Consider the following 12,967-nt stretch of genomic DNA (forward strand, 5'->3'; position numbering starts at 1 on the left):
TGATGGTGTGTGTGGAGGACGTGATGGTGTGTGTAGAGGGCGTGGTGGGGTGTGTGTGGAGGACGTGATGGTGTGTGTGTGTGTGTGTGTTGAGGACGGGGTGGGGTGTGTGTGGAGGAAGTGATGGTGTGTGTGGAGGACGTGATGGTGTGTGTAGAGGACGTGATGGTGTGTGTAGAGGACGTGATGGTGTGTGTGGAGGACGTGATGGGGTGTGTGGAGGACGTGGTGGGGTGTGTGGAGGACGTGATGGTGTGTGTAGAGGGCGTGGTGGGGTGTGTGGATGACGTGGTGGGGTGTGTAGAGGACGTGGTGGGGTGTGTGGATGACGTGGTGGGGTGTGTAGAGGACGTGGTGGGGTGTGTGGAGGACGTGGTGGGGTGTGTAGAGGGCGTGGTGGGGTGTGTGTGGAGGACGTGATGGTGTGTGTGTTGAGGACGGGGTGGGGTGTGTGTGTTGAGGATGGGGTGGGGTGTGTGGAGGGAGGGGTGTACTGTGGGAAGAGTCGTGTTTGGTGATTTGAACAAGTCACGTGTTCACTGTCACACACACACACACACACACACACACACACACACACACACACACACACACACACACACACACACACACACACACACACACACACACACACACACACACACACACACACACAGTAGGCACGGCAATGCAGACACGTTGGGCCAAATGGCCTTTGTTTGCTAAACAGGCATTGTTTCATTTGCCGTTTATAACCAGTTTGGTCCATAAATAGTCGGACAAGATATCGTCGAGTTCGTGCACCACCTGCTTCCGAACGGTCGAACCTGGGTTCGAATCTCGACCAGAGTGCGTTCGGTCATCCCTCGGAGCCGGATATCCCGTGTGATAAAACATTCCTCAGTGGATGTGAGGGGTCACACCGGGCCTTTCACGAAGAGGAGGCGAGTTATCACCGGCACCCTCAACAAACTACAAATTCCTCTCCAAATCATTTTTAGTCGAACGTCAGGCCTGGCCAGCAGGTTCGTGAAAGACTTGGAACAAATACCGTCGCCTCTGACCCCAATAAGAAGGTGGCGATCATGAGGCACGTTCAAGAAGTAGTGCCGTATTGTAGTCTGATCCTTAACTGTGGTTACCTGCGCCATCCAGGTGGACGGAGGTTATGTTTTCACTCGTTTGTCTGTCTCTGTTTGTGAGCAGGATATCTCAGAAGGTTGTGGACGGATTATGACAAAACTTGGTGGACGAGTTGGTTCTGTGACAAGAACAAGCCGATTCGAGTTTGGTTGAGGTCCGAATCCAGGTCCGGCCTATCAGTGGGATACAAAACGTAAACTGTTCACCTGTACGAAGGTATGCGCTCCACCGAGCGTGCCCTTCCAGTTGTAACAGTTATTTTGTGGTGGACTACCCATCACACAATACATGGACCGGGGGTTATTCTGCCCCAAACACGACGCTGGTCATGTCGTAGTCACCTGATGTTTGCCATGCAGGTGGATGCCGGGTACGCGAGCTTCTAGCACCTGTGACTGGAGTGGCAGGTGTTTTGACCTGTGAGGCAGGTGCTCGTAGATGCGAGGTGTTGAGTGGCGTCCGATAGTCCAAAGGCATCGAGTCGTCGTTCATCATCGGTGGGTCCTGGTATGCAGGAGTATCACCAGGGGGAGTTGGTGACGATGGCCCCATGAGGTCTGTGGATGGTGGCGTTGTTTGATCCGGTGTTGAGGTGGTTAGATGGTTGTCCTGTTTGCACTGGAGCTCTGGGCCATAGTGATAGAGGTCATGCACGATGGAGTGACGTGGAGCCCGAGTGTGGACTGGGACGTATTTCCGGAGGAATCTCCTGTTGCGGAGCGTCGCTCGACATGAACCGTCGACACGTAGGACATATTGGTTGTGCTGGCGGACTTCGATCACTGAGCCTGTTTTGTCCCATTTGCGAGGATTGTGGCCAACCTGGTTTTGGATGCCGACTTGGTCTCCAACAGTGAGTGGTGGTAACCTTCTTGTGTGCTCTGACCAGTGTTCAGCAGCTTTCATGTGGCGGTTGCGGAGAGCAGCTTCCCGGTTGGCTAAAGTGTCTCTCCCTGTTTCATGGGGTCTGTATCTGGGGGAGGATTTTTGGGAGTTTCATGGGGGAGGATAGGTATGAAGTCCTTTGTCAGCCTGCCAAACACACACATGGCGGGGGATAGCTTTGTGTCCTTATCAGGACAGTTCCTGTATTGCAGGATCGCACGCTGGAATGAATCTGTGTCCAGCTCACCATAAGGGCCGGTGTTGTCAGTGATCATGCGCTTCACGGTTTTGACTCCAACTTCTGCCCGGCAGTTACTATGGGGGAACGCGAAGGATGGTAGGCGGTGGTGGACTCCACAGTTCAGTAGGAATTGGCGAGTATTGCCAGTGATGAATTCAGGGCCACCGTCAGAAGAGAGTTCATCAGGTATGCCATCGGTGATGAAGCAGCGACGCAGGGAATCCACCAAGCCAGACGAACCTCCCGATGCCCTCTCGACGACAGGCCAATTGGAGTATCTATCGACGATGAGCAAGTAATGAAAGCCCTTGTTTTGAAAGTAATCGGCACATATGCATTGGAACGGGTAGTCTGGAAGGATCTGGTTCATGGGTGGTGCGCTGGGTTGTGAGGGAGCCATGCGGTTGCAGTGGTTGCAATTGTTCCTGACGTATTTGATTGCAGGGGTGATTCCAGGCCAGAACACAGACAATTCAGCTCTGGCAATCATGGATGATACGCTTTGATGTGCAGCATGAAAAGCTTCCAGGCAGTCCTGTCGGAGGGACGGTGGGACGGTGGGATGACGATGCGGTTCTTGTAGGTGATTACTCCATCCACGGTATGTAGGTGATCCCGGTATTGGTGGTAGTCTTGGAGTGTCGATGGGATGTCTTGATGAGAGATCGGCATGCCTGATTCGATGATGTTCACCAACCTGTTCATATTCTCATCACTACTAGTAGCCAATCGAACCTTGTTCCAGGCGATGGTCTCGAGTGTTTTGAGGGATGAAACTGCAGCGGTTTGCGATGAGGATGAATCGGTGTTTGATGTCTCGATGCAACGTATGCCAGCAAGGAAGTCTTGCCGTACTGTCGGGTAAGGAATGGTGTCGTCACTCTGGGGCGTAGACGCAATGGATGATATGTCATCTGTCAGGTGCATCTTCTCGGGATTGCCGTCACCTGTAGGGTGGCGGGAAATGGTGTCCGCCGCTCTGTTCTTTACACCAGGTACATGGACCATGTTAAACATGTAGCGAAGTGTTTTTTTCTTTGAGGTTCCGGAGTCGGTTGTTTGGGATTTCATCGAGTGATCTGTCACCAAAGAGCTTGAGAAGCGGTTTATGGTCGACCGCGATAGTGAGATCCTTGCATCCCAGGACAAAATAGCGAGCTTTGTCCAATGCATCAGCCAGGGCTAAGGCTTGCCCTTCAATAGGGGCATAACGAGATTCTGGTGAGTGTGTGAAACGACTTCCGACTAGTGTGATCTTCCATCCTCAGGGTGGGTGATTGACATGAGCAATGTTTCTGGAAGAGCCAGAATCCGACGCCGACTTTCGACCAATCTATGGCGGGGCATGTTGGTCTCGACTTGTCGAATATCTGTACGCCAGACTCAATCTCATTGACAATGACCTTCTTAGATTCATGAAACAGTTCGTTCAGGCGAATGTGGTGCCAGGCTTGAGGAAGGCTCAAAAAGGTAGCATGCGCTCTGTCATACTGAATGCATATGAAACTTGATTTACCAGCCCAAACCATGAGCGGATATCCGTGATGTTTCTGGGCAGAGGGAATTCCATGATAGTCTGTAGGAATCGTTTGCAGGGCCGAACGCTATCCTGTGTGATCTGGAATCCAGCGAACTCCACAGTCTCCTGGCCAAATACGAACTTCTCTGGGTTGAGGGTGATGCTGTTTCGTCTACAGATATTCAGCCACTTACAAGCCTGGAAGAAACTTTCTTCTAGGTTGTCAGCCCATAGTTGAGTGTCATCTATGCACTTTGTTTTGTTTGGAAAGTCAGAGGGTATCTCATCAAAACGCCTTGAGTATCCATTGCCAGAGGCGATATACCCTTGTGGAGCGGTACGGTAGTGGTACCTGCCCCAGGGTGTGATGAAGGTCGTGAGGTGTCTGTCACCTTCTTCCAGTGGAATGCTGTGATATCCATTCCATGCATCAAATACTGTCTTCAGTGTTCCTGAGGGTACAGACCGTGCTTGGTGGAAGGGTGATTGTGTGTGATGGGTTTCACGTGTAGCATGGCAGTTCAGAGGTTGCATGTCTACGGTACGACGAGGTTTGCCGTTTTTCTGAGCACACACAACCATACGGTGGCACCACGTAACTGGTTCTCCGATTGGGACAGGTTGGAGAACACCGAGCCTAATGTCGCGATCCAATCCAGCTTTGACTTCATCCTGCCAGTGGATGGGGACTGGTGCTGGTGTGTGGTGGGCCACGGGTGTAGCATCTGGGTTGATCATGAGATGTAGTGGTGGTCCATCCATCCTTCGGAGGGGTTGATGCTCACAAGTATTAAAAGTGCTTGATCTGTAGTGATCCAGGAGGAATTGATGAAGTCTCTCACGGTTCGCTGACGTGGCTGGGAAAGGCAACTTCGTGGGCATCGGTGGTGGCTTCTCCCAAGGAGGACAGTCATATTCAGATGCAAGTCCATTGTCATTTTTGGGTAGGGGGTCTAGTACATCTGAGGTGGCGTGGACTGTGTCTCTGTCTATCTCACCAACTGTAGGGAAGGTGCCGGTGATCATGCCCAGACTGATACATGCATCTCGACTGAGGAAGAACTTGTCTGAACTGTCAGTGACGTAGGTAATCTGTCGAGTCTCCAGGTTGCTGCCATCTTTGTCTTCGCCCGATATCCTGAGAATGACGGCACCGATGATTTTGATCCCCTTGTTGCAGGCAGCGTGCATCCTCATTGTGACTGGGATTAGGTCTTTGGTCTTGAAGCCACGGCCGGATATAGCTTTCATGCCAGCCAAACAACTTTGACAACCAGTATCCGCCATACAAGTGATGCATTTGGACTTGGTCTTGGTGTAGAGATTGTATCCTCGGTGCTTGTAATCAACCTGGAACGCTCCGATCATCAGTTTAACGAACTGTTGGGGCTTTGATAATTTCTGTATCCAGGTGTCAGACAGATGGTTGTACAGGTGGTGGTCCAGGCTCATAGATTTGGGGAATGTTTCATCAGTTGCGACTGTGCACGGGGAATCAAACACGGCACCTTCTGATTCGTTAGCGTTGGCCTTGGTGGTCGATTTGTTCTTGTTTTTGCACACATGATCGAAGTGATTGGTCTTCCCGCAATGCACGCATGTATGACCATAGGCGGGACACTCCTTCTTTCTGAACTTGGCGAGGGATCGGTGCCCGTGTCCCTTCTTTCCACAGTAGTAGCACTGCTCTGACTTGTCCGTTGTTTTGCGATCATCGTCATGGTAGCCTCTTAGTGTCTCGTTCTTGTGACGTCGGTAGGAGCTGCCGGCGGCATCCATCCCATGTGATTGTGACTGGAAGAGGCGTGAGGCTGAGCGTTTGCCAGATTCTTTAGCTTCGACAAACTGGTAGATTTCTTCGAGTTTCATGTTCTGGTTACGGTCGCCCATTAGGTCGAGTTGAATGTCCCGGTCAATGAGCCCACGGGTTTCAGAGTCACAGAGGACCGGTTCTACGTAATTCACATCTTGATTGCAGTGAGGGCATTGAATGATGAGTTTACATACACCTGCTTGACCACGGAGACGTGCCCCGAATGATCTGACGGGTTCGTCTTGGTCCTGGTGCACATCATGTAGTGTAGCGCGAGCAACCATGATGGTGTCTTCTCTCACTGCGAGTCGCTTGATAGCCTTACGGACATCGTCCTCCGAGTTGTTCGTTAGTGTGCCGCCAGCATTGCGAGTCAAGTCTTTTATTGATTGTTCATCGCAACATTCCAGCAGTTGGATGACCTTGTCTTTGCCCGTCACTTTGGTTGCATCTGCATAGTCGGACCATCGCGATTGGAAATAGGCCCATTCCTCGCTTGTCCCAGCGGATGAGATCGTGGGACGTTTCACCTGTAACGACGATGACATTGGCAGCTGTGTGAGTTGTGGCATGAGTCGTGATGAGCGACGCAGCCAGGACTGCTTCAACATCGGGGGTGTTGTACTCGCAGTCAGTGATAGGACAGTTTACAGTGGGCATCCTGGGGGTTGCTTGTCTCAGCGGTGATGTGTTCAATGCTCAGCTTCGTCATAAATAGGAACTACTTCCTATTTCATAAATACATCATATTCATCATAAATACAAAACTACCATTTTGTGACGCCCGTTTATTAGACTAGTACGGGCCCGTAGGTGCGTGCCCGTAGGTGCGTGCCAGTATGTGCAGCCTCTCTCTCTCTCAAACCTCGAAAAGTCACATCTGTGGGTCCCCAGAAATATTCCTGGCAAGTTTCAATCGTGCAAAATAAATAATAATAAATAAATAAACATTAATTGTGATGTCATTCGTGACGTTATAGCACCGTGTCCTGTCATTGGTCGACAGATAAATGGCCGTAACCTGGGAACCGCTCGTCCGATCGATATCAAACCTCGAAAAGGCACATCCGCGGGTCCCCGGCAATATTCCTGGCAAGTTTCAATGAGATCGGACCGGCGGTCGTCGAGAAATGGCGGTCGCAGACAGACAGACAGACAGACAGACAGACAGACAGACAGACAGACAGACAGACAGACAGACAGAGATTGCTGGAATTATAGATAGATTACAAATGATGTGGCTGCATCTACAAATACACAAGAGTATAACTGTTATTACCTTTACCAATGTTCGTGTTCATACATTACTCTCTCTAACAATGACGTCATATTCGTTTTTATGACGTCACCATTCAGAGGACGAGGATCTTAGCTCATTCGAGCTTGTTAATTCCACGTGGCGTTTCGCTTTGTTTGCTCGTACTCCAAGATGGCGGATCGAAAACCCGGTGACGTCACACGTACGCTGCATTCCACAACATTGCATGGGGGAGGGACGTGACAAACTAGGCGGTGTATAAGCTGAAGTATTTTCAAATTTTGGCTCGCCTATAATTTGTTGTGGAAATTTTTCGAAGTATTTAAAATGTAAAATTAAACAAAAGAGTGTGTGTTGTGAATAGAATACCGTGGTTTGTGAGAAACATTGCAACAACAACAACAAAAAAACATGATTCGGTGGAACATTTTTTTTTTGTTTTGCTTCCGGGTATCAAGCTCTTCATCGAAGTGGTCCAGTGTTAGTGCCTCGTTAACGGCTTTGGTTTGAGAAGAGGTCGAGAGGCCTGTGATGGCCGCTTCCCCCGGCTTTCCTGTCAGACCCCGCGGGAAGAAGCGACCAAACAGCCCGGGCTCTGCACGACCTGGCGAGCCGCCTGCTGGGAAGAAACGTAAGGTAAGTGAACTGGAAACCGACCCGAGAGATCTGTCTTAACAACACCAAATGTCCTGATGATGATGATGATGATGTTTATTAATAATGATGTTTGTTAATACGAGCAGCGTACCCGCCCGACGGGCGATCTTGTTCCAAGGGTGTGACGTGGTCTAATAATGTGCACCTTTAGTTGGGCGGTGTATAGGGATATTACTGCTCTGTCGACGCAATTTTTTTTTTTTTTTACCTGTTTGCATTGATGAAGTAAAAACATCCCTCCTGCTTATAATTCAAAACGCCTCACCACGCTGGAAAACATGTGGACAGGAATACTGTACGTACTGTAAATAGTGGGGACTTGTAATTACCCTGCTACACCTGGAGGAGGCGCCACACGATACACATTTACATGGAGAATTTACATCTCGACGCCCTCCCTGCCTCCAAAACCACTGGCTCAGATAAAAACACCCCTGTACATTAATTGGGTCATGCTGACCCTGTTTAGCAAGTCTGGATGTAATCAGCCCACAACTGTAGTAGTAGTAGTAGTAGTAGTAGTAGTAGTAGCAGCGCGACAAACACCAATCCGTGAATTATAGTAAAGGATTCACTCTCCCTCCGAGGTTTCCACATGGCACACACCGTCTACGAGTAACTTGCTTCTTGTTGAACCACAAAAATCTCGGCTCACTGCTCACCTCATGGTTCCTCTTTTTTTTTCCATCCTGTGGGACCGACTTCCCGAGTCTGTTCAGTCCCATTCTTCCCTCCAGGGCTTAAAGTTCACCATACCTCAAGTCTTCCCCCCCCCCCCGTCTATAACTTGTGATCTCTTTGACCCCAAAATAACCCCATTCCCAAGCACTCCCCTTTTCCCACGTTATTGTGATTTCCCCCCCTCCTCTCCCCTCTCTTTTGCTTTGTTCGTTGTTCCTTTTCTGTTTCATCCCCATCTTTCTCTTCCTCTTCTTGCTGTGTTTCATTGAGCTTGTTGCAGCTCGTTCACCCCATGTGTCCTTCTCCCCCAATTCTTGATCTCGCTTCCACTCTGCTGTTGGCGTTCCCCCTTTCCATTTTCTTCCCTCTCATTCTGTTCTGGCTCTTCTCTGAGCCGCAGTCATGTATGTTGCGCATCAAACAGATAGATAATTATTTACCAACAATGCTCAAAATGCTCCACGTGTGATCAGCAGGCACAGCAAGGCACAGGCACGGTGATTCATCAATGTGTGTGCCGTCTCTCGGATGGACGTTAAACGGGAATCCCGTTTGCCGGCATTAGTTGGTGGTCTTCAATAATCCCATGGTGTCCATCATGAAGAGTCGGCGAGATATCGCCGGCACCCTGAACAAATTACAAATTCCTGCCCGAACTACGTGGTCGAACATCAGGCCTGGCTAGCCTGTTCGTGAAAGACTTGGGCCAAGCTTCCCCCGGCTAACCCCACAAGGACGCAGGAATAATTGTGTCCGTTATAAAGAAGAAGAATTGTACTTTCACGTGAATTCCTCTACGTACTCGGACTTGGTAGATAATCTTAGAATTTTGGGGTAAGTACCTTAAGGTCAACTGAGTATTATTGCTATTGATGCTAAAATCTGTATGGCAACACGTTACCAGGAATAAAATCCATTCCCTCGGTTTTTGAGATCAGATTAAAAGTGTTCTTTGCCAAGGATATGTGAATGCTATCATGTCTGTGTGAAAATAAATACATTTTACAGTGGCTGTGAGATGGTTGGATCGAGGCCGTCTTGGGGTTGTTTCGTTGAAATCATGTAGATAATTTTTTTTTTTTGGAAATGTTTGAGGAGGAGGAGCTCAATTCACCCCTAATTGTATGATTTATTATCATTGAAGCATTGTACAGCAATCGATGCACTGAGCTCTCGAGTACTAAATGGCATTAATGATGGAAGCCCTCTTCTGTAAGTTCCGACGGGATCATGAGGTCTTTGGATGTGAGTTGGAGCAGTTTCCTGCAATACGGAGAAGCAAAGCTCAAGTGAGGTGTATACTGAGGATATTGTTACGCCCCAAGGTTCGTGGTTCGCCACGAGGGGAAGCGCTCGAGTTCCTCCCCAGCACCGAACACCCGGTCCTGAGGTTACCATCCGCAGATAACAACATGGCCCGGTGGGTTGCTAAGCAACCACTAATGCCGATTGGTAGTGCCAATCCGAGCAGGGTGTCACTACTTCGCATGGTTACCTTACCTTTGGACGACCGCTCCAAGCGGGTTTCACGCCCTAAGCTCGTACTCGGATTACTGCCGAGCGATACAGTGAGTGTACACTGGATAACAGAGTAAACTGGAAGAGCACTCTGTGGAGCGCATAACTCCGCGATGCAATGCCTAATCCACGAGAACATATCGGGCCCAAGACATTTTTGAAATGTCATGTTATATATCGTTTTTGGCCCTTTCTCTCAATGGTGAGGAATCACTTTAAAAATAAATAATTCTATCCAGATCCAGACTTGGATCTTCATTAAAATCTAATCAGTTCGTCCTTGTCATACACCCAACCTGTCCACCGAATTTCATCCACATCTGTCCACAACTTTTTGAGATATCCTGCACACAGACAAACAGAGGTGAAAACATAACGTCCTTCCACCTTCGGTGGTGGAGGTAATAACGTCGGGTAGAACTTCCAGGCTTACACTAGGTGCGGACTATGCTAGATCAATGGAGGAAAAGACGCCATGAACTGGGTACATTTATAATACAACAGAAAATACATGCAGCAAGGAAACCAAGGGTGGGTGAGGTGCAGCAAAATGAATGCAATGACTTACAAAAGCAAAGAGATACACTGCAGAGTTATACTCATCTAAACCTTCAATGATCTTATCTTACACGAACATGACAGGCGCCATCAGAAACACCCCTGAGGAAAGTTAGATAGTTCAGAGAAAGGAATGAAAGTTTGAGGCATTTGCAACCTCTTGTATACCAGGCACAGCCGACGGACCTGCGCAAACCCAGACGATAAGGAGGGGGAAGGAGGAGGAAAACTGATGGTATCTATGGTGCGTAGCCGGAGGAGGTGCATTAATTGGCAGGTGATGTGCAGAGAGGAAAATGTAAGAGATGTGGATCAGTGGGCCCAGGCAATCTTTGATGCCCTTTTATTGCGTCCACAGTTGAGGAGGAAATATAAGAACATGTGAGAAGATAGGTTTAATGAAGTGTAAGGAGGTCTGTAAGTGTTCTGCTGGACTGTCTAATACTGCGCTTGGTCTGGCGTCTGGTACCTGGCTCTTCTGCTCGTTTGTGGACTACGTTCCACTCCGCTCGCTCTATTGTCCGCCGACCAGGAACGCACCTTGACCCCAAAATGCACCAAAGAACAATAACGAACCACGGCAGCCCCTATGTGCGCAACGCATGGTGCTATTATAATCCCACTAGACGACCCATGAACCCGTTGGGTTCCTGTTGTGACAGTGGTTGATAAAAAAATCATTTCAAAATAAAAATAAAAAATAGCTCCAGAGAACTATACTGCTGAGGTTGTTTGCATTGATCAAATTCTCCCGAAGAGTACTTTACTGAATTTGGAATTTATTTTTTAATATTCTTTTCGTTGCCCGATTTTAACAAAACTAGATACTGCACACCGCAGGCGAATGGTGAGTAAGGTGGCCCTAAAATATTTGCGCTATCGTGTACCGTTTTGGCTGTATTTCAGGAACATACATACACACGTACATACATACATACATATATCCAAGATGAGAGATTTAGTAATTTATAGATGGCGGGGGGCGGAGTCCAGAAGTGGATCAGGCGGAGCGGTAGATATTTTTCAGTGCCCCCATTGGCGCACGATCGATTACCACGGTGCTGGCCCCACCCATGCGAGAGTCTGGCAGTGGAAATGGCCTCACTCGCCCTGAGCTCTTCCCGTTGAAGAGTGGCTGAGCTATGCAATTAACATCGGGCAGGATATTGGGTCGCGCGCTTCAGCTGTGAATGTGCGCCGAACACGCAATGAAGTTCATAATTGAGCGGAGCTTCAGGGATGCCCACACAATGTTGAACGGAGCCTCACGCACATTCGCGCCTCAAGTTAGAGGCCCGTACGTCCAGACCCGAGCGTCGGCAATGCCATGCCACACTCCTCCATTCCCTGTCGGTCCCAAAAGCTGGTGGCTGTCATCGTCGGTGACCATGGTTGAGTGATGGCAGCGTCAGCATTGCCATGAGCATAGTGGTGCGTTCTGGTGTGGTGGTTCATGGTGATAGTGGTTGGTTGTGGTATCATTGACGAATGTAAGTGAGTTTGGGTTGTGGTTTGATTGTTTGGTGATTACACTAAAGGAGTCCCGTTGGTGTTTGAAATGTTGCCGCGTTGGGGTTCGAATACAGTTAAGACCGAGGTGTAATGGCGCGTGATTCAAACGAGGAATGGCATGCGTATGCAAATGACAACCTGTTGACTATGGTCTTTGGCATGCATGCACGCATGAAGAAAGGAGAAGTTCGTGTGTGCAGCAAAGCAAGACGGGTAAAGAAGCGGCAGAAAAACCTACCTGAAGCCCAGGCAACGCATATTGACCCATAAACCCATTACACATAAGGAAAGGGCTATCTAAAACGAATACCAATGAAAGAACTATTTCTGGAACTACTATATGTTGTGTGGCATTGCCTTGGGGAGCGACAGTTTCGCAGAACCGTAACAATATAAACGATTTGTGTTCTCCAGACAGTTGGGGTAGAAGGCAACTTCGAAGCACAGGAACTGGTGGAGATCACTGCAGAAATGTCAACCGAGCTCCCGCCGAAATCATTTCCGTTCAAAGATCCGAACTTCACGGTAAGTGGAAGGAATTACAATTTCATGATTTTGGAGCACAAAAGAGTGCCACTGAAGTCTTCAGAGAACTTGCTCCATATTGCAAATGCTGTTATGTAACCCGTGGCATCAACACAATTTTTTTATTTCCCATTTGACCTCACAAGACATCATGATATTGTGCAGTATGAAACAGCATCAAGTTGGCATTTCACTGTAATTTAGAAGAAAGAAGAAGAAAAAGAAGAACCACCACTGCTCTCACGTCTTCAGATGCATAGGGCTGCCGAGGCAGTTTTTCATTGGCTCGGGGGCACAATCCTGGACGGGACACCACTCTGACGCAGGATAATTGAGTGGCTCATTCTTACAAATAAGCTGATACTCGTTTTGCCGACCTTGGAAGGATGACAGGTTGAGTCAACCGACCGAGTGTTATATTAACAGCACAACATGGGCTCAGACTCAGGACCTTCAGATCTTAAGCCAGCCACCTTAACTGTTCAGCCAACACCAAGCTTTGTACATTTAATCTGCAGCATAAAAATATAGCTGCGATGTTCACAGCCAACAACCATAAACACACCATACCTTTACCGAATGAATATTATGATGATCAGAGTGACCATTGGAATTACTGCAGCTGAAAATATGCCAGATGTTTGGAGACTTGAAAGTGTGCAAACGCAAATGACAGAT

General features: G+C 48.6%; 2 protein-coding genes across 2 annotated transcripts in view; one reads left to right on the plus strand and one right to left on the minus strand.

The window, feature by feature from the left end:
* The window catches only part of INO80C (INO80 complex subunit C), a 29,031-nt gene that overhangs the window by 786 nt on the left and 15,278 nt on the right, over positions 1 to 12,967 (plus strand). The window contains exons 2-3 of the mRNA XM_085850874.1: positions 7,297 to 7,474; positions 12,179 to 12,289. Of these exons, the coding sequence (XP_085707000.1) occupies positions 7,370 to 7,474; positions 12,179 to 12,289 (216 nt within the window). The 5' untranslated portion in view covers positions 7,297 to 7,369. The remainder of the gene's footprint in view (positions 1 to 7,296; positions 7,475 to 12,178; positions 12,290 to 12,967) is intronic.
* On the minus strand, positions 3,698 to 6,191 carry LOC147013716 (uncharacterized). Its single transcript, XM_085851595.1, has one exon. The coding sequence runs from the start codon at positions 6,189 to 6,191 to the stop codon at positions 3,711 to 3,713; it is 2,481 nt and encodes an 826-aa protein (XP_085707721.1). The 3' UTR covers positions 3,698 to 3,710.

This window comes from Eptatretus burgeri, chromosome 13 (assembly GCF_056783735.1).
Source record: "Eptatretus burgeri isolate ZD-2024b chromosome 13, Ebu_testis_v1, whole genome shotgun sequence".
NCBI classification, from domain to species: domain Eukaryota; kingdom Metazoa; phylum Chordata; class Myxini; order Myxiniformes; family Myxinidae; genus Eptatretus; species Eptatretus burgeri.